Genomic DNA, 21,356 nt, shown 5'->3' with positions numbered 1-21,356 from the left:
TTCGCTGATCGTCTCCTCTGAGGAGAGCAGCAGTTTGTAACCTGAGTGGGTCACTGCAGAGGGAATCATGTTTTATTGGTCCTTATGTGCCAGGGCAGCAGTGCTCTGCCCCGATGAGCTGTGCTCTTGGGCAGGGGGTTGGACTAGATGGCCTCCAGTGGTCCCTTCCAACTCTGTTATTCTATGATTCTATGATAAGATCGGGTGCTTTGGAGACACCTTCATCTATCATGCAAACATTTGTCATTGGAAATGGCTGAGGCGACCTCCTCAGTGAACGCTGCCGGGGTTGCAGTTGAGTTAATTTTGATGGCATCAATGAGACCAGAAAGTCACAGGTGTTTAACATGACCCTGTTGCTGCACAACACTGAAGAGTTAGACATGGTTCGGAGTTTTGAGCACAGAGACCTCTGTGTGCTTAGTCCCATGGCAAACGCTAGAACAGTGGTCCCCAAACTGTGGTGTGCACCCCCCCAGGGGGGCGCAGAGGAGCATTTGGGGTGGTGCATGGTGGGCCGGGACTGGGCCAGTCTCCACAGGGGGCAGGCAGGGAGCTCCAACCACAGCCTTGCTCCTTTCTCAACCCCCAGTCCTGCTTTGCCTACATGCCCAACTCTGCCCCCATTCCCTCTCCACCCCCAGCCGCAGCCTGGCTCTGTCCCCAGCCTGGTTCTGCCCCCGTTCCCTCTCCATCCCCAGCCGTTGCCCGGCTCTGCCCCCGTTCCCTCTCCACCCCCCAGCCGCAGCCTCGCTCTGTCCCCAGGCTGGTTCTGCCCCCAGACCAGCTCCACCTTCAGCCCAAGCTCCGCTGCTGAGAAAGCCTTGGCGGTGCAGTAATGGGGTGGGGGGCAGGGGCATGGACACATTCCGTCACAGGCAGGGGGCACAGCTGGGAAAGTCTGAGCACCACTGCACTAGAACATTCATGCCACAGCTGGAAGTTTATTGATTAGGGGAGACAGGGAAAAAGAGAATCAAACAGAGCGTTTTGAATTGGAATTGTGATGCAAAACAAACATAATCAAAACTTATCAGACCTCTTTTAGAGAGGATATTTGTCACTCTTATTTTGTCAAGCAGTCCTTAGTGGAGAAGAAAGGGTTAGTGCTGTTGAATTTTGAGTTGACTGTTGTGAGTGGTGGTTACTTTTCCTGCCTTTGACAAAACAGACCAGCAGAAGAGATTAGAAAAGGGGCAGGAAATATGGCTTTTTGTTAATCTTGGGATGCAAGGGCCTTGGTCAATCAGACAGATGTTCTGGGCTAGCAAGTCAGCCTTGACTTTGGACCCTAGCTCACCTCTCTGGTGTGTGATGCCATCGGACTGGTTTTGGGGGGGGTCCTACTCCATCACTGTTGCTTCTCAGGCTGGGCAGAAGTGCGTGTGCCACTTCATCCCACCATACCAAGACACTGCGGGTCATTGCTGGTGTGAAAAGCAGTGGAGGATGGAAAGAAGCACAGGAGAGAGGGGAAGACGGAGCAGGATCTCGTGAATATCAGTCTGGGGTCCTCACTGGTCTGGCCCTCCTGATGAATGAGGCTCCTCGAGCACAATCAGTCAGGCTCTGGAGTGAAGCAGAGGCCTGTCAGCCTTTGCTCAAGGGAATCCCCCAGGAGTCTGTTTCCTCCACGTGACTTCTCAGAAGGGGGCAATGGGCAGAATAGTCCATCCCATAGTTTATCTCTCAACTAGGTCCAATTTCCAATTTGATCCATTCTGATTCTTCTCTCACGTTGGTTCCCAGTGACGCTTTCAACACAGTCCTTGGGTGGTGTCAGCTGAACTTTGTTTGGACTAATTCAGTCTCTGTCTGTGCCTTCCTCTGTCCGCGGTTGGCATAGGTGATTGTAATGCTTTGAGCTTTCACTCTCTTTCCAACACTGTTTTCAGGCAGCTAGACCCCAGTTATTACAACACTCCCATCTGTGTGTTGGGCTGCCAATGGAAGTGGATGGGGTAGCCTTGGTGGCTCTTTGAGGTTCCCACTGAATTGTGAGTAGCAACAGTGCTGAAGGCATTTCCTTAGCTACCTTTCTGATGGTATTGGGGGAAATAGCCTTTCCAGCTCGTTCTAGGTCACTGGAGTCACTGGGAGCAGGGACAATTTTGGCAAACTTATGGCAGCAGTCCAGATGGTTCCTGAGGGAGTGCAGGGGTGGAACCATTCCCTGCAGCCAGCTCAGTTACTCTCCTACAATTGGATCCAGTATTGCCAACCCCGAGAGCTCAAAAACCATGAGTAAGACCCCAGCAAATCCTGAGCTGGACTGGAAATTGGACCTAGCTGAGAGATAAACTATGATTTTAAATAACAGTGGGTGCTTTTATTTGCTTTCTGAGCCATTAGGCCATGTTAGAGTCCTGCTTTCAGACTTGTCCCTACAACCATGAGGAATGAGAATATATATGCACAATATGCAGAGATTCTCACTTAATCACATGCCTCCAGGGGCTGGTACTTTACAAGAAACACCAAATATCATCTGATCAAATTACAAGAGTTGGCAATATGGAGTTTCCCTCCGTTCTCTCGCCGCCCCCCCAATTCCGGGAGTAACTCACTTAGGCTGAACTCTGGTAGAGTGACTAGGCCACCTGGGCTCAGCTGGGCCTGATGTTTGTTTCTGCTGGCAGATGGCGGTGCTGGAAATCCAGGGTAATGGTGAGTCATCCTATGTGCCCCAGGAGGCTATTAACAGCGCCATCCAGCTGCTGGAGGACCCCTTGCAGAGGGTGAGTACAAGGCGGTGTTAGGAATATGCCTGTTGACATGCAGGGCCCAGATTTGGCCCCTGGCAGCAGCACCCTCTTGGCTCTGTCTGATGTGCCTTCCTATGTCTGGCTTATTGCCTTGTAGGAGTTCATTCAGAAGTGCCTGGAGCTGGACCCTGGGAAACGTCCCACTGCTCGGGAGCTCCTCTTCAACCAAGCTCTGTTCGAAGTGCCCTCCATGAAGTTACTGGCCGCTCACTGTATCGTTGGACACCAGCGTGAGTATGAGATCCAGGGCACAGTTTGCTCTGTGCTTTCAGGAGACTCCAGCAGCTCACCACCCTACAGCCATCCCAGCATTGGGAAGCCGGAAGCTTAGCCTGGAATGCGAGGCTTGGGGTGGCTGCAGCATTTGAGTGTCCATCCCTTGATAGTGCCTTGCCTGCTGCAGAGCAGTGTGGCTGTCTCAAAGCTGCATCCCATGGCTTCCTGCAGCTCTCAGGCAAATTGGGCAGGGGTTGGAACAGTGTGGGTGTAATCTCCTTCTTCTGCGCAGATATGATTCCTGAAAACGCTCTAGAAGAAATGACCAAAAACATGGACATGAATGCAGTGCTGGCAGAGATCAACCACGCAGACAGGGAGGGGGTCAAGATGATGTGAGTACCCCTCTCTGCAGGAGAGCTAGCCTCCCCACACTGCTGCAGTGAACAGCAAGAGCTGCCCAGCACATTGTGGTCTGTATTACTGTCGCACCTGGGAGCCCCAGTCCTTGGCCAGAACCCCTCTGTGCCAGGCATTGTACAAAGACAGGCCCTGCCGCCAAGAGCGTAGTGCTGAGCATGTGAGGCTCCCAAACTCTGCTCTGGTGGGAGCTGACTCATTGTGTGGGGGTGGCCCAAAGAGCCTGGGAGTGAGAGGAAGCCAGCCTGGCTGTCTCCACGGCGGGGGGGTTGCTGCTGGTGCAGAGGAGGAGAAACTGGAGGAAAGAACAGATGGTGGGGGTGTGGGAGGGGCAGTCTTTTGGCTGCTCTGGGTTGTTCTGATCCAAATGGGACTACCCAGAGCAGCCATTGTTCAGTGTGCCTGGACTGATCCAGGGAGGGGATGTGGCTCCGGAAAGGCAGTATCCCATGGGCTGGGCTGGGAAGCAGGAGTGATAGGCTAGCTCCGCTGACCTGCAGCTCAGTCTCCTCCCTGCCGGGTCAGGCTACCCCCAGAAGTCAGTGCTGAAGTTGGTCAATGCTTCAGGCCTAACCCTGAGGCCGCCTCTGTCGTACTCACTGTACCCCAAGACTTCAGAGTCGGGGGAATTTACTGAGTAACCAGTGAAAGGGTCTCTTCTTTCCTGCCTGCATTTTAAAGCTTCTCTCTGCAGCCATGCTGGTAAGAAACTTGTTTTTCTTTGAGCTGTCGCCAAGGTGGATCCCACTGTAGGTGCATATGCACCTCATGCATGTGAGTGGAGTCTTGAATAGCCGTGTCTGGGGCTGTACATGTGCCCTGTGCCGCCTCTTGCGGCCGCACAAAGGGCGGAGCAGCCACGGCCTATGGCAGCCAGATGGAACTTGGCAAGTGTCTGACCCACTATCTCTGCTGCCTAGGGCAGAGTCCCCCCCCGGACAGGTGCTGTATGCAAGTCTTCTTCTAGGAACCACACATCCAGGATTGCCCAGCCTGTGACTGTCACTTCTGGGTCTAAAGTGACCCCTGTGGACTGCTCTCTCCGGCAGATTTAGCTTGAGCTAAGCATCCCTGGATATGTCCGTCTCAATAGGGATCAGCCAATCAAAGGATGGGGGCAGGGTTTGGAATCTGCCAGGTGGTGTGGTGTGTGCAAAGCAGCTTGTTCCTGTGCACAGGAGTGGGCTGGGGAGGAGGGGGGCAGACACCGACAGCTTTTCTTCTTTGTCAGTGTCCAGTTCAATGGGACTGGGAAGATTCTGTCCCAAGGTTGGATGAAAAATTGGTTTTAAAGTCTAAGGAGGGTAGGGGGTGGGATGCTCACCAGATACCATCTGGCTGCAACTGCCGGGAGCAGAGGGAGGGTCATAGAATATCAGGGTTGGAAGGGACCTCAGGAGGTCATCTAGTCCAACCCCCTGCTCAAAGCAGGACCAATCCCCAAATAAATCATCCCAGCCAGGGCTTTGTCAAGCATGACCTTAAAAACCTCAAAGGAAGGAGATTCCACCACCTCCCTAGGTAACGCACTCCAGTGCTTCACCACCCTCCTAATGAAAATGTTTTTCCTAATATCCAACCTAAACCTCCCCAACTTGCAACTTGAGACCATTACTCCTTGTTCTACCATTTGCTACCGCTGAGAACAGTCTAGATCCATCCTCTTTGGAACCCTCTTTCAGGTAGTTGAAAGCAGCTACCAAATCCCCCCCTCATTCTTCTCTTCTGCAGACTAAACAATCCCAGTTCTCTCAGCCTCTCCTCATAAGTCATGTGTTCCAATCCCCTAATCATTTTTGTTGCCCTCCGCTGGACTCTCTCCAATTTTTCCACATCCTTCTTGTAGTGTGGGGCCCAAAACTGGACACAGTACTCCAGATGAGGCCTCATCAATGTCGAATAGAGGGGAACGATCACGTCCCTCGATCTGCTGGCAATGTTCCTACTTATACAGCCCAAAATGCTGTTAGCCTTCTTGGCATCAAGGGCACGCTGTTGACTCATATCCAGCTTCTCGTCCACTGTAACCCCTAGGTCCTTTTCTGCAGAACTGCTGCCGAGCCATTCGGTCCCTGGTTTGTAGCGGTGCCTGGGATTCTTCTCTCCTAAGTGCAGGACTCTGCACTTGTCCTTGTTGAACCTCATCAGATTTCTTTTGGCCCAATCCTCCAATTTGTCTAGGTCCCTCTGTATCCTATGCCTACCTTCCACCGTATCTACCACTCCTCCCAGTTTAGTTTAGTTTAGGGTCGACGCTGCTCTGCCCTTTTGTCCTTGCACAGGGCGCAAGGGCCCCAAGGGACATGGCTATTTCAAATCTCCAGTCTCATGTGCATGAAGTGCATGTACACCTACAATGGAATCTGCACAGACAACAAACACCTCAACAAACCACAGTTACTGTGGGGTAAGTAAACAAAAAGGAAAGCAATATTCTCACCTGATCACCTGGCTCCAGGAGCTGGGGCTTCAAAGAGAACATGAATTATTGGGACAGGTGGCAACACTGTTGGGGAGGGAGTAGCTGCTTCCTTTTGGAGAGGAGCTCTGTCCCTTTTACCTTTAGAACACCACCCTGGTGGTGCACAGGGCCCCGCTCTGGGCGCTTACGCTACATGTCGGACCTAGCTTGTCATGTGGGGGTGATGGGAGGCAGGAGGGGTGGGGTTGGGTGGATGAGGGTCGTAGCAGTTTGGTTCCCCAGACACTCAGGTGAGGCAGGTGCCCTGTATGTGAGGAGGTGGTGGTGTGGTGTCTGAGGTTTGTGCAGTCATATAAAGCCGGAGGCTCTTGGTGTGTGCCTGGCAGAGAGTGGAGCATTCAGGAGGGCTGGGGAGGGCAACAACTTAGGGGCTGGTCACCAGGAGTCTTTTCTGTGAGCACCTTCTCATTCACAAGAGGCCTCTCACCTCTGTGATCTGCACTGTTGTTGGAGGGTCCAAGATTAAGCCCAGCCTTCAGGTCAGGGCACCAGGAATCCTGCTGCCAGTGGTGGAACAAGCTGGTGGGTCAGTTTCTTTCAACTGCTTTGTTTTATAACTAGTTTTACTCATTTTCATGCAGTAGTGGCTTCATTTCAGCATCTAGCTCCTCTTGCTCTCCTGAGCTGGGGAACTGAGGCTCTAATCCTCCGGTGCAGCCTCTCTAGCAGGCTCCCTCCGTCTCCATCCCAGTAGTGCAGAACCCCACAAGCATCAAGCAAAATCTAAGTGTGCTCTAGGCATCTTCTGCGGCGCTGCAGAGGGCGAGCTATGCTCTGCTTCCCCCAGCTACTGACGCTCACTCTGCCAGGGCATGGGCCTTTGAATCAGACTGGCATACCAGGGTGTCAGCCCCTTGCCCGAAACAGCGACTGTCGAGGGAGGCCTGCCCTGGAGCATCTGGATTCCCTAGGGGACCAAAGCCCCTCCCAGCCTGCCCAGGGGTAAGTCTTCCAGGCTCCAGGTCCCAAACAGACTGCTGCTGGAAAACTGAATCTAGTTCTGGTGCCCACAGTTCAAGAAGGATGTTGTTAAATTGGAGAGGGAGTCAGAGAAGAGCCACGAGAATGATTAAAGGATTAGAAAACCTGCCTTACAGTGATAGACTCCAGGAGCTCAATCTATTTAGTTTAGCAAAGAGAAGGTTTAAGGGGTGACTTGCTGAGTCTGTAAGTACTTACATGAGGAACACACATTTATTAATGGGTCCTCTTGTCTAGCAGAGACAGGTCCAAAAAGTTCCAATGGCCAGAAGTTGAAGCTAGACAAAATTGGACTGGAAGTAAGATGTACATTTTTAACAGAGAGGGTAATTTACTGTTGAAACAATTCACCAGTGGTCATGGTGGATTCTCCATTACTGACCATTTCTAACCCAAGATTCTCGTTCAAACAGGAATTAATGGAGGGAAGTCCTATGGCCATTGTTCTGTGGGAGGTCAGACTAGATCACAGCGGTCCCTCCTGCACTTATAATTTATGACAAAGGAAGTGTCCCTTTATAAAGTAATGATTTGTATTGTTAGTGAGCAGTTGGAGAAGGGTTAAATGCTGATTTTTACACCTTTACCTTCCCCCCTGAGGGAGCGTGTGCTGGGCCCCTCTCACAGGTAGTGCTCTGTATCAGGCTCCCTCCGCTCCCCTCCCGGCCATGCAGAGAACCCTGTGACTCCTGTGAAGCTCTGCCTCGGCTTGCAGTGTAATGGGACTTGTGCCCGCCCTGGCGGTCAGCCCTCGACCCTTCCTTGGCCAGGGAACATCAGAACGGCCAGACTGAGTCAGACCAAAGCTCCGTCTAGCCCAATGTCCTGTCTCTAACAGTGGCTGGTGCCAGGTGCTTCAGAGGGAATGAACAGACCAGACAGCTATTGAGTGATTCATCCCCTCTCGTCCAGTCCCAGCTTCTGACAGTCAGAGGCTTAGGGATCACCCCAAGCATGAGGTTGCATCCCTGATCATCTTGGTTGATAGCCATTGATGGACCTGTAAAAGTGGCAGAGTCCTGTGGCACCTTATAGACTAACAGACATATTGGAGCATAAGCTTTCGTGGGTGAATACCCACTTCGTCGGATCACATGCATGTGCCCCCCAACCCCCGCAGCCTTGTGCCCCAGGGCTATAGGGCTGTGTGGGTGAGCCGCCCTCAGTTCCTTCTCAACTGCCTTGGCCTGAGACGGAGGCTCAGCAGCGTCCGAGTTGAGCTTACCTTAACTGCATTTTTCTCTAGTTAGCATTAGTTCATAGTTTCGTTTCTGATAGTTAGCCGGAGTAATTTTTATAGTTTTTAGCATAAGGACCCTTGTCCCTCCCCCCTATTTCTTGTTCTCTTTCCCCCAGGGGAACTGAAACCCTGGGAGAGGGTATGCCTGGTTCTCCCAGGTTTAAAGGTTGCCTTTCACAGCAAGAGGCTGTCCCAGTCAGGAATGGACATTCCTGGTTTATCCGCTGCCTTGGAGAGTCACAGGAGAGTTGGCTGTATTTTAAAGAATCCTTATTAAGGTTAGAGGGACAAACCATCCCGATTTGTAGAAAGAATAGTAAATATGGCAGGCGACCAGCTTGGCTTAACAGTGAAATCGTTGCTGATCTTAAACACAAAAAAGAAGCTTACAAGAAGTGGAAGATTGGACAAATGACCAGGGAAGAGTATAAAAATATTGCTTGGGCATGCAGGAGTGAAATCAGGAAGGCCAAATCCCACCTGGAGTTGCAGCTAGCAAGAGATGTTAAGAGTAACAAGAAGGGTTTCTTCAGGTATGTTGGCAACAAGAAGAAAGTCAAGGAAAGTGTGGGCCCCTTATTGAATGAGGGAGGCAACCTAGTGACAGAAGATGTGGAAAAAGCTAATGTACTCAATGCTTTTTTTGCCTGTCTTCACGAACAAGGTCAGCTCCCAGACGGCTGCACTGGGCAGCACAGCATGGGGAGGAGGTGACCAGCCCTCTGTGGAGAAATAAGTGGTTCGGGACTATTTAGAGAAGCTGGACGAGCACAAGTCCATGGGGCCGGATGCGGTGCATCCGAGAGTGCTAAAGGAGTTGGCGGATGTGATTGCAGAACCATTGGCCGTTATCTTTGAAAACTCATGGCGATCGGGGGAAGTCCCGGACGACTGGAAAAAGGCTAATGTAGTGGCCATCTTTAAAAAAGGGAAGGAGGAGGATCCAGGGAACTACAGGCCAGTCAGCCTCACCTCAGTCCCTGGAAAAATCATGGAGCAGGTCCTCAAGGAATCAATTCTGAAGCACTTAGAGGAGAGGAAAGTGATCAGGAACAGTCAGCATGGATTCACCAAGGGCAAGTCATGTCTGACTAATCTAATTGCCTTCTATGACGAGATAACTGGCTCTGTGGATGAAGGGAAAGCAGTGGACATGTTGTTCCTTGACTTTAGCAAAGCATTTGACACGGTCTCCCACAGTATTCTTGCCAGCAAGTTGAAGTATGGGCTGGATGAATGGACTAGAAAGTGGCTAGATTGTCGGGCTCAACGGCTAGTGATCAATGGCTCCATGTCTAGTTGGCAGCCGGTATCAAGTGGAGTGCCCCAAGGGTCGGTCCTGGGGCCGGTTTTGTTCAATATCTTGATAAATGATCTGGAGGATGGTGTGGATTGCACCCTCAGCAAGTTTGCAGATGACACTAAACTGGGAGGAGTGGTAGATACGCTGGAGGGTAGGGATAGGATACAGAGGGCCCTGGACAAATTAGAGGATTGGGCCAAAGAAATCTGATGAGGTTCAACAAGGACAAGTGCAGAGTCCTACACTTAGGACTGAAGAATCCCATGCACCGCTTCAGACTAGGGACCGAATGGCTGGGCAGCAGTTCTGCAGAAAAGGACCTAGGGGTTACAGTGGACGAGAAGCTGGATATGAGTCAACAGTGTGCCCTTGTTGCCAAGAAGGCCAATGGCATTTTGGGATGTATAAGTAGGGGCATTGCCAGCAGATCGAGGGACGTGATCGTTCCCCTCTATTGGACATTGGTGAGGCCTCATCTGGAGTACTGTGTCCAGTTTTGGGCCCCACACTACATGAAGGATGTGGAAGAATTGGAAAGAGTCCAGCGGAGGGCAACAAAAACGATTAGGGGACTGGAACACATGACTTATGAGGAGAGGCTGAGGGAACTGGGATTGTTTAGTCTGCGGAAGAGAAGAATGAGGGGGGATTTGGTAGCTGCTTTCAACTACCTGAAAAGGGGTTCCAAAGAGGATGGATCTTGACTGTTCTCAGTGGTAGCAGATGACAGAACAAGGAGTAATGGTCTCAAGTTGCAGTGGGGGAGGTTTAGGTTGGATATTAGGAAAAACTTTTTCACTAGGAGGGTGGTGAAACATTAGAATGCGTTACCTAGGGAGGTGGTGGAATCTCCTTCCTTAGAAGTTTTTAAGGTCAGGCTTGACAAAGCCCTGTCTGGGATGATTTAGTTAGGGATTGGTCCTGCTTTGAGCAGGGGGTTGGACTAGATGACCTCCTGAGGTCCCTTCTAACCCTGATATTCTATTCTATTCTATTCTATTCTATTCTGTATTGCTACAGACAAGTACTGGAGATCATTTCAACAGGTTACTCCATCCTGGTTACTCCATCCACTTTACCTCTGTTTCCCTATTCCCACCGTCCCTCCTCAGGGACCTCTCTCACAAGCACCTTTTGCGACAGGAAATCGACTCTCTCTCCTGAATCTGGGTGCTACAGAACCAGTTCCCACATGACACGGAGGGGATTTTAGTCCATATATTTCCTGGTTCCAAAAAAGATCTCCGATTACTCAACTGATTTATAACGATTCAGAGGTTCAAAATGGTAACTCTTACAACAATAATTCCGTCATTGGACCAAGGGGACTTGTTCTTGGCAGTCAACTGTCAGGGTGCTTACGTCCATATAGCAATCAGCCCCTCCCACAGAAGGGGCATACACTTCACTCTGAGTCAAGAATACTTTCAGTACAGGGTGCTCCTGTTCGGTCTCTTGTCTGCACCCAGAGTGTTGTCAGAAATACTGTCTGTGGTAGTGGCTCATCATCGCAAACAAGAAATTCTGATTTTTCCCATACCTTGATGACTGCCTGCTCAAAGGCAGTCCTTCAATGGCCACTCAGAGGTTGTAGACCTATTTCTCAGACTGGGACTACAAATAAACATCCAAAAGTCCACCTTAATCCCCATACAACATCTGGCACTCATAGGCGCTTACCTCAATGCAGTAACAGCCAGAGGATTCCTTCCTTCCCACAGGTTCATACACCCTAGTCAATTTATCACTACAGTTCAAGTCAGCCCTCAGACATCAGCCAGAAATTGTCTTCAGCTATTGGGATGTATGGCGGCTGGCACATTTGTAATAAATCATGTGAGACTTCGCATACCTTGCTTCCAGAGGTGGCTCAGAACTGTTTACTCACCAAGCAGACACAGCTTAAACACGCTACTCTCGTTCCTTCGGTAGTAAAAATAAATAAAAATCCCTCGCCTGGTGGAAGAACCCTCACAATGTTTGCACAGGGGTTCCCTGCGCTCCACCATTTCTAGCATCAGCAATAACAGATGCATCCCTACTGGGATGGAGAGCCCACCTAGATGCTCACACTGTTCAAGGCAGGTGGTCTTCTCTCGAGTCCACCCACACGTCAACTTGCTAGAACTGAGAGCAGTCGGAAATGCTTGTACCATTTCCTTCCACTGATCAGGGGCAAATACATAAAGATAATGGTGGACAACATGTCATTCATGTTTTATATAAACTGCCACGGAGGAACGAGATTGCCTTCCCTCTGCGCCGAAGCGGTGAGACTTTGGAATTGTGCAGATGAAACCAGATCAACGTCTCAGCATCTTACCTCCCAGGTGTACAAAACACCATAGCAGGTTCCCTCAGCAGATGCTTCTCACAAGATCAAGAATGGAAGACAGATCCCACTATACGCCAATGCGTATTTCACTGTTGGGGTGTCCCACAGACAGTCTAGATCGCCACATCCAAAAACAAGAAATGTGCCGAGTTCTGCTCAAGGTGGTCTGAGTCACCACTCCCTGGGAGATGCCTTTCTCCTTTGTTGGAGTCCAGGACTTCTGTATGCGTTTCCCCTAGTTCCTCTGGTGTTCAGACTGCTGTTCAAGAGAGAGACACAGCTTAGGTTATTCTTGTAGTTCCAACGTGGCTGAGACAAACGTGATTTCCTTACCGCATCAGCTTGCTGTTTGTCAACCAGTCACTCTCTCTAGATTGTCCCGCATTTCCTCTCCCAGGAGGCTGCCCTGGCCTTGGGGTTCTTTGGCTCAAGGCATGATTCGCACGGCTTAGAAACAACCTGTGCCGGGGATGTAAAGGGAGTGCTGTTAACGCACACACACACGCATACCCCTCTCTCTACATCCTCTCTGTTATCATTTTTGCTAGATTATATCTTAGAACTAAAGATGACCGGATTATCTTTTAGTTCTGTAAAGGTGTGTTTGGCAACCGTGATGGCCTTCCAGCATATGATTTTTCTGTTTTCACTCATCCTACAACGAGGAGGTTTCTCAAGAGACCAGACCATAGGTGCCGACTTCCCCTCTGCCTGGTGGGTGCTCGACTCCCCCCCCCCAGCTTCTTCCCACCCCTGCACTGCCCTTGCCCCACCCCCATTTCACCCCGCCCCACCCAAGCCCGTATAGCTTCAGCCCATTTGCCGGTACTGAAGTCAGGCTTACTGGCTTGTAATTGCCAGCATCGCCCGCCTTTGGAGCCTTTTTAAAGAATCATTGGTGTTCCATTTGCCGTCTGCCAGTCGCCTGGTGCAGAGGCTGATTTAAGCGATAGGTTACATACCACAATTAGTACCTGCAACTTCATATTTGAGTTCCTTCAGAACCCTTGGGTGATGCCGTCTAGTCCTGGGGACTTGTTACTGTTTAATTTATGAATTTGTTCCAAAACCTTCTCCACTTCAATCTGGGACAATTCCTCAGATTTGTCACCTAAAAAGACTGGCTCAGGTGTGGGAATCTCCGTCACTTCCTCAGCCGTGAAGACCAATGCAGAGAATTCATGTCTAGCTGGACTTGTGCACATTTCAGAGACGGATAACACAGAGGCCTGAGAGTTAAACCTTCTGCTTAGCAAACTAAGTTTAGCTTCCAGGACCTGTCCCCTATAGCCTACTGTCACTGGTACCAGCATGTGCTGTGATCCACAAGCTCCTCCCCAGCACTCAGTCCATCCAGGTGTCCTCACAGGTCCCAAATTAGAAACACTTTTGGACAATATCAGAATCTACTCTCTCCAGAAAAACAGATCCACCTGTCCCTTGCCAGCTACTGGAAAGGATTCAGACCCACCAGTTCTTCAAAGTCAAGAGCTTTTTGATCCCAGTACAGAAAATTGTTCACCCAGGAGTCAAAATAGGCCTTAATATTACCAACATGGTAGAGATTTGCAAAGATCCAAAACATTGTCCTTTTAGTTGGTTGCTGGCAGGGCACCTCCAAAAGTGAACAACTGACTGGATACAATGTGGTTAGGCATCATTCCCGGATCCCATCCCAATGTTCTTTTGTGGCAGGAGAGAGCAGACATAGAATATCAGGGCTGGAAGGGACCTCTGGAGGTCATCTAGTCCAACGCCCTGCTCAAAGCAGGACCAACCCCAACTAAATCATCCCAGCCAGGGCTTTGTCAAGCCGGGCCTTAAAAACCTCTAAGGATGGAGATTCCACCACCTCCCTAGGGAACCCATTCCAGTGCTTCACCACCCTCCTAGTGAAATAGTGTTTCCTAATATCCAGCCTAGACCTCCCCCACTGCAACCTGAGACCATTACTCCTCGTTCTGTCATCTGCCACCACTGAGAACAGCCGAGCTCCATCCTCTTTGGAACTCCCCTTCAGGTAGTTGAAGGCTGCTATCAGGTCCCCCCTCACTCTTCTTTTCTGCAGACTAAATAACCCCAGTTCCCTCAGCCTCTCCTCATAAGTCATGTGCCCCAGCCCCCTAATCATTTTTGTTGCCCTCCGCTGGACTCTTTCCAATTTCGTCACATCCTTTCTGTACTGTGGGGCCCAAAACTGGACACAATACTCCAGATGTGGCCTCACCAGTGCTGAATCGAGGGGAACAGTCACTTCCCTCAATCTGCTGGCAATGCTCCTACTACTGCAGCCCAGTATGCCGTTAGCCTTCTTGGCAACAACGGCACACTGCTGACTCATATCCAGCTTCTCGTCCACTGTAACCCCTAGGTCCTTTTCTGCAGAACTGCTGCCGAGCCATTCGGTCCCCAGCCTGTAGCAGTGCATGGGATTCTTCCATCCTAAGTGCAGGACTCTGCACTTGTCCTTGTTGAATCTCATCAGATTTCTTTTAGTCCAATCTTAAAATTTGTCTAGGTCACTCTGGACCTTATCCCTACCCGCTAGCATATCTACCTCTCCCTTCAGCTTAGTGTCATCCGTGAACTTGCTGAGGGTGCAATCCATCCCATCATCCAGATCATTAATTAAGATGTTGAACAAAACTGGCCCCAGGACAGACCCCTGGGGCACTCTGATACTGGCTGCCAACTAGATATGCTGACAGCTACCCCAGGTTATTCTTAGCAAGCTTCTCAGGTTGGGGGAGCATAGCTGGAAGACAATAATCCCTGGGTCATCTTGTTCCTCACTCAGAAGGAAGTAATCTCTGTTTCAGGCTCACCCCTTGTGCTGTACAGTTTTTCAATCTCTCAGTCCATGTCCTGTTAGTTCCCTTTGACAGCTCAATCTGTAGTATGTCTGAACAGAACCAAGATCAGAGCGTCTCAGAGAAATACTGTCCCAGGCAGAGAAGAACCTGTTTCCTTTCATAAAAGTTCACATAAAGGATACGGAAAAGAGAGATGTGAAGTCCTCCTCCTTGTCTTATGGTGGACAGGGAATCTCCATGGCACATGCAGAAAAGAACAGCCCTCTTGCAGCAGATTTGGACCACCTACAGATTTTCATGGCGGAAGGGTTCATTAGCATCCTCTAGTCTGACTCCTGTCCAACAGAGGCCTCTCAGTAATTCCTGGAGCAGATCTTTTAATAAAGTGTCCACAGCTTGGGGATGGGAATCGAGGTGCCGTTCAGCAAACCAGGTCATTCAGGCTGTCCAGACAGAACTCACCCAGGAAACTTTATTTATTGTTTAGTCAAGTTTCATTTCTGGTGCAAAGCGATATAGTAAGCACTTTGGGGAAAGGGCCATCTGTACAGGGCCTGGCACGGGGGCACTGGCCTCTAAATAATAATCATTGCAAAGTTATGGTGATCTTGGCTACACTAAAAGAAAAGGAGGACTTGTGGTTAGAGACTAACCAATTTATTTGAGCATAAGCTTTTGTGAGCTACAGCTCACTTCATTGGATGCATTCACGAAAGCTTATGCTCAAATTGGTTAGTCTCTAAGGTGCCACAAGTCTTCCTTTTCTTTTTGTGAATACAGACTAACATGGCTGCTACTCTGAAACCTTGGCTACACTAGTCTCCTGGTGTCCTACGAGCCAAGCCCTGTAGAAAAGTGGGTACCAGCCCTCAGAGCATTCTTTATGTAGGTACGTGGGACTCTCCATGTGAGCATTATCCGGTGGTGATAGTCCTCAAACTGGCCAAATTATACAAGCTTGTGGCTGGCTTTTCTAGTTGCCGCTGTCTCTGAAAGGCAAGTTTTGAAACTGATGCGTCTCTCTGTTATGCTGTGAGAGAAGGCTGTTCTCTTCGCTCCAGAAACCTTTCTGTCCAGGGGCCACAGGGCTTCATAGTTGCTGCAGGCAAGAGGTTAAAATCCTGTTAGGCATTTGCGAAGCCATTCGGGAATCAAACAGAGGCTCTCTCCAAGGCCTAGCGACACTGTGGGAAGAACGTGTCTAAGCCTTATCTGAGGAAACGCTGTGCAAGGTTGGTGTCCGTCCCTCCACAGAAGGAACAGGGGCTTTGATCCGCATTGGGAATGGAGAGAGTTGGGGATGTGGTGGCAGTCTTAAGTTGCACACAGGAGCGTCACTGTAGACAGTTTGGTGAGACCTGGGCTCTGTGCAGGGCAGTCAAAAAAGCAAACAATGTGTTAGGATGCATGGAGAGTGGGGCAGTGAACAGAGAACATTCTAATGCAGTTCTGTAAATTGGTGTGGGTTCTGGGTGGAGTGCTGGTCACTGATGCTTTCAGTGTTACCCCTGGGCTACAGGGTGAATCGCTCCCACCTGCTTACGTGCAAGGGAGCCTTCTCTGTGCCCCCTGGAGGGAACCTGCCCAAAACTAGCAGCTGCTGGCAACACAAGCAGCCCACTCCAGGCTCTGCAAGCCCCGTTCTTTCCTTCTGCAAGCGAACAATTTGCATACCCCAGCTCTTTGCCTCCAGGGCTCACTTAGGGAGCCTGAGTGGAGATAATCTATGGGGCTAGTTAACCCCTTGAGTTCTACTCTGGCCCTGGGGCACAAGTCTCCCCAGCCTGTCTGTGTACACCACTTCATTACACTCAAGTGCCCAGTCCCGCAACTTCTGGACACACGCAGTGTGCAGAGATTCGCTGCCTCTGTGGAAGCAGCATCCCCCCTTCACTAGCGTCACCACAGATCTGCCCTGTCCTTAGCACACAGCACTCAGCCATGTTTCCAGTAAAACCCAGTGGCAGTTTGGGACAAAGCTTGAGAGATTCAAATAGCAGCAAGGAGAAGAGCTGGAAACATCACGTGATAGGTAAAAGAAAAACAGAAGATGCACTGTGGCGTCTACAGGTGTTAGCAAGTTCTTTTCCGGTCTGAGGGATTTCTCACCCAGTGGTCAGTCTGTGTAACTCCTGCCCAGTCCAGAGAGCTGGGAGCCACTTTCCATGAGACACTCATGCTGGCAGCATGTCACTTCTGTAATGGACAATCTCTTGTGCCCTTCTTTCTCCTATTATACAGAACCAGACCTTTTGTCTCCTTTGTAATCGGCTTGTCCCTGGTCATCCCCCTGTTCAGGGTCTTTTTCTTGGGTTCTTTTGTGCTTTGTGTAAAGGCCCAAGCCTGCACCTTGTCTAGATCGTAGACTCTTGGTGGGGCTAGATAGAAAGACATCCGTTGTTATGTTTGATTGAGTGAACTCTGAGAACCACCCCTCCTGCCCAATTTCACATCCAGCAGCTTTGGGACACAATATTTCACCTGTCACATGACTCTTAATCTCTTCCACATGCACATCCCGCAATAACCATGACAACCAGCAAATTCGTAGCTTTTGGCAGGGACCAGATGGTCCCCTTTGCTGAAATACCATGAAGATGACAATCACAAGGAAAACATGCCCATCTGGGCATATCTAGGTAAGTCCCTGAGTATGTACTTAACTGTGTACCCCCCCAACTGTGGCCAACGTGGGGTACTTGGATCACCTTATCTCCCAGGATATTGCAGAACTGGAAGGGGTTCAGAGAAGAGCAATGAGAATGATCAAGGACCTGTAAAAATTCTCCAGGAAGACTGAAGAGATTGGGATTTTTACCTTAGAAAGGAGATGAATAAGAGGGGACACGATAGAGGTATATAAAATCAGTAGTAGAGAAGGCAGAGCAGGAGCATCTGGTCTCCCTGCACAAGAATGGCAGTGTTCAGTTATTAAAAGGGAAAGGAGAAAAGGAAACACTTTCTCACACACACGCCGACCCCGATGCAGAACACTGCCACAGGAAGTGGCTGAAGCCAGAATTTAGTAAATGTGAAAAGGGCTGGACACTTGTGGATCAAAACTATTCAGCATGATCACAGTTGATAAGTGTGGCAGCAACATTAAACCTCTTGCTTCAGGGCTTACATCAATCTCCAGCTATTAGATACCATGGTGAGGTCTACGTGGGGGGTAGATTATCCCACCTCTGCTACCCCAGGGTTCTCTCCTCTTCCTCAGCATTATCTAGTGCTGCCACTGTCAGAAGACAGGGAACCTGGCCTGATTCAGTCTGGAGGCTCCTGTGTTCATAAGCATCCTTTGGTAGGTGGGTGCTACTGGGTTGGTTCCCAAGTAAGTCCTTAAATTACAAAGATCTTGCTTTATATGGATGGAACTTCTACCTATTTCTGCCTGATCGACTGCCCTGCTGACAGTTCTGCTTTATCCCTCTCTGCTAGTACAGTGTGAGTGATGGAGAGCAGCTGTGCAGCAGAGTGCCTTCTCGCCCGCAGGGCCTCTCCTTGTTCATTGATCCCTGGCATTGGCTAAATGGTTGCAATACACTCTGTGATGTGTTAACATGCTGGTCAACAGGGAGACAGGGCTGCCATTGTGTTAGGGCTTAATTTCCCTTAATGCTCCTAGTGTTTTCAGCTTTGGAAGAGCCCCTTGGAGGGCTTAGTCCTGGAGCCTCCAGCCCCTGCATTGCACAGGGGAGAGGCTCTACCTCCTGGTTGTAATGAGGGGAGAACTGTCAGGCAAGCCCCCCCCCCCCCCATGGCACTGATCAGGGAGGCGGCACAGGCTGGGTTTGGCTTGGCTTGTGACTTCACTGCCCTTTTTTTTTCAGCTTCTCCCAGTCCCCGGCACTGGAGCTGGACAAGTTCCTGGAGGATGTGAGGTAAGATGCCATCCCCCTCCTATGCCGTGAGACTCTCCTGCCTGCAGCTGGCCCCGGGCAGGTCCCTGGACGCTGCCTCCGCTCACCGGGAGAAGGCAAGCGCCCTCCATAACACTGCTCCTCTTGCAGGAACGGCATCTACCCACTCACAGCCTTTGGGATGCCTCGGCCCCAGCAGCCCCAGCAGGAGGTGGTGAAGTCCCCCATTATCCCCCCGTCAGTGAAGACCCCAACGCCAGAACCTGCTGAGGTGGAGACCCGCAAGGTGAGAGGGGGAGGAGATGCTGCTGCTGCTCTCCCCTTAGTGGCTGCACCATGCAGTGACAGCTGGAGTCACGTGGCCTCTCTGCTTCCCTTTCAGGTGGTGCTAATGCAGTGTAACATTGAGTCAGTGGAGGAGGGAGTCAAGCACCATGTACGTTTCCGTCTCCCTCTTGCACACGCATGCTCTGTACGGGCGGGGTCTTAAGGCACCATTACTGAACAGGCTGCTTCAAATGTCTCGGCTCCCCCTTGGCAGCAGTGGTGGGGTGAGCCGTGCTATGGCCTGGACGTGCTGGCTGCAGAGCACTGCTGCCCCGGCAGGTCTCCAGTATGCAGGGCCCAAAGCCGACAGGCTTGGCATGGCACCCACCTGGTGCAGCGCAGTCCCTGCAGGATCCACGCTCCTCGTGCAGGAGAGAGCGTGGCATTTCCTGGCTTGGGTGTGGTGCATTCTGTCCCGCGGGGAGCAGAGGGGGTTGTAGTGGGTCTGCTCCAGGCACTGCTCGAAGTACAGAGGGGGGCAGGGTGGGGAGTAAAGGGCAGGGGCCACCCGGGCTGTGGCAGCCCCCCAGCTCATGCAGGAATTGCGGCTCCTTCTCATGCCCACCTTTCTCCTGCAGCTGACGCTGCTGCTGAAACTGGAAGACAAATTGAATAGACACTTGAGCTGTGACTTACTGCCCAGTAAGTACCTGCCCTTCCCCTCCCCGGGCTGTGGGGCGTCCCGCCAGTCCAGGACTCACTCCTCCTCTCTGTTGTAGATGACAATATCCAGGAGCTGGCGGCTGAGCTGGTACAGCTGGGGTTCATCAGTGAGGTGAGCTCCTGCCTCACCCCTGCTGGCACGAGGGGGAGTTGGCTGCATGGGTCCCCCCTACACCTCCCCAAGCTTATTCCTGTGTCAGCCCCGTTCGCTCACCTAGCTGTGCTTGTGGGCTGCCCCTCCCCTCAGCGCACAGGCCACAGGGTCTCTTGTCCTGCTGTCCCACCAGTCTTCCCCTTCCAGGGCCAGGCTCCTGCTGCTCCCTCCGCCCCAGTCTCTCAGATGTGGGCTTGGTCAGGCCCATGGCCCAGCTTGCCTGACCCTGCCCTCTGCCTGCCCGGGGGCGCCAGCTGGGGCGGCCTGGCGTGCAGTCACCCTGCTCACTGCTCTGCTCTCCCTAGGCCGACCAGAACAGACTCACCTGTTTACTTGAAGAGGCGTTCAGCAAGTTCTTCTATGCCCGGAACGGAGCCCTGACGGCGGTGACTGTGTCGTCCTAGCAGCCCCTCCAGGCTGGCCGGCCCATGACCCTTTTCAGAGTCTGTCCATCTGTGTAGGGCACCAGCGAGACCCTAGACGCTGCGCTTGGAAGCTCATCCTGCATGTGCCGTCGCCAGGCCCAGCGACAGTCTGCCCTGCCTGCCTATTAAAGGGGACTTTGCGAGTCAGTATTATTTGAGCCGTGTTTTGTTGGGATTGTGTGGGGCGGCGTGGCCAGCCGGGCCGCGGGAATGTGCATGGTATTTGGTCTGTTGGAACTGTACAAAGTTTGGTGGGTTTTCTTTTGCACAGGACAGAAATCTTTTTATTTAAAGGTAGAAAAGAGGGGAGCCCCTTACCCCCATGTGCACCACACCTGGTGTCTGCCTCTAGCACTGTTCTGTACTCATCCCCCGGGGCAGAGGTGAGGGGGGTTCTGCAACGCGCCCTGCTCACCCTCGCCCCCAGCAGCCCCTTGGCGCTTCACCCTGTGGCTCTCTATCCCTCTTGTTTACGTGTGTTACGCAGCAGCTTGGCCGAGGCTGGGCTGGAGCCCCGGGGCAGGGGCAGTCGCTGCCCTCCTGGACCTAGCTGGGCAGGGGTGGGGTTGGGAGCAGGTGCTTGGAGCACTCTCGGGTACCCCGCAGCAGGCTCTTGCTGGAGGGGCACCTGGGTGCTGCTCTTCCCCCTGCTGGCACGGGAGCCCCCCCCCTCCCCATGAGACTGGGCCCTGCGCGTGGGGAGGGGTAGCTGTGGGCATGCTTCCCCTGGTGTTCAGGGCCGTCCTGCGTGAGTTCTGCCCCACGTCTCCCTGGAGGGGTGGGGGGCTCGAACCCTGCTCCCAGTCCCCTGAGCCGGGCCTGTTCCCACCCCCTCCGCTCCCCCCTGCAGCCCCTTCCCCAGGGGCCGGGCCGCTGCCTCTGGCCCCTGGAGGCTCCGGCCTCTAGTTTCTATCGTTTCCTATTTTTAATAAACTGTTTTGTAAATAAGTAAACGCCGCCTCTTTGCCATGTGTGCTGGGCCCCGTCTACCTCCGCCCGCCTGGGGCTGGGCCCTCTCTGGGGCCGAGGGGGGCAGCGGGGGGGCAGCCCTGGAGGCTGGTGCCTCAACCAGGGCTCTGGACCTGGAGGGGCTACAGCCGCCCCCCCGCTGTGTGGGCCTGGGGGGGGGGCATCGACCCCCCGGGGGCTCCGGGCAGGCGTGGAGAAGCCGCCAAGGGGAGGGGGCGGCTCCTTCCCTCCAGCGCCGCCGGGGACCGAGCTCCCGGAGCGGGACCCCCAGGCCCGGGCTCGCCGGCCTCGGAGGGGAAGGTGGAGAGATGCCCCCCCCCCCCGGGATCAATCGTTCTGCCGGGAGGCCGGACTCCTGGGTTCCGCGCGGGGGTGGAGGGGCGGGGTCGGACTCCTGGGT

At 52.1% G+C, this 21,356-nt stretch overlaps 1 protein-coding gene across 2 annotated transcripts in view; it reads left to right on the top strand.

The window, feature by feature from the left end:
• The window catches only part of NRBP1 (nuclear receptor binding protein 1), a 79,349-nt gene extending 58,409 nt beyond the window's left edge, over positions 1-20,940 (top strand). Inside the window, exons 10-18 of one of the 2 annotated variants that reach the window (XM_037893592.2) lie at positions 2,640-2,738; positions 2,863-2,995; positions 3,274-3,376; positions 18,389-18,439; positions 18,569-18,704; positions 18,801-18,854; positions 19,324-19,387; positions 19,465-19,520; positions 19,868-20,940. In XM_037893592.2, the coding sequence (XP_037749520.1) occupies positions 2,640-2,738; positions 2,863-2,995; positions 3,274-3,376; positions 18,389-18,439; positions 18,569-18,704; positions 18,801-18,854; positions 19,324-19,387; positions 19,465-19,520; positions 19,868-19,966 (795 nt within the window). In that variant the 3' untranslated portion in view covers positions 19,967-20,940. The remainder of the gene's footprint in view (positions 1-2,639; positions 2,739-2,862; positions 2,996-3,273; positions 3,377-18,388; positions 18,440-18,568; positions 18,705-18,800; positions 18,855-19,323; positions 19,388-19,464; positions 19,521-19,867) is intronic. The other variant, XM_043541938.1, reaches the window with a different exon arrangement.
• The last annotated feature ends 416 nt before the right edge of the window (positions 20,941-21,356 follow it).

Source organism: Chelonia mydas, chromosome 3, assembly GCF_015237465.2.
Source record: "Chelonia mydas isolate rCheMyd1 chromosome 3, rCheMyd1.pri.v2, whole genome shotgun sequence".
In the NCBI taxonomy this organism is placed as follows: Eukaryota; Metazoa; Chordata; order Testudines; family Cheloniidae; genus Chelonia; species Chelonia mydas.
Note: the sequence above shows the minus strand (reverse complement) of the source record. Positions and strands in the feature narration are given on the sequence as shown.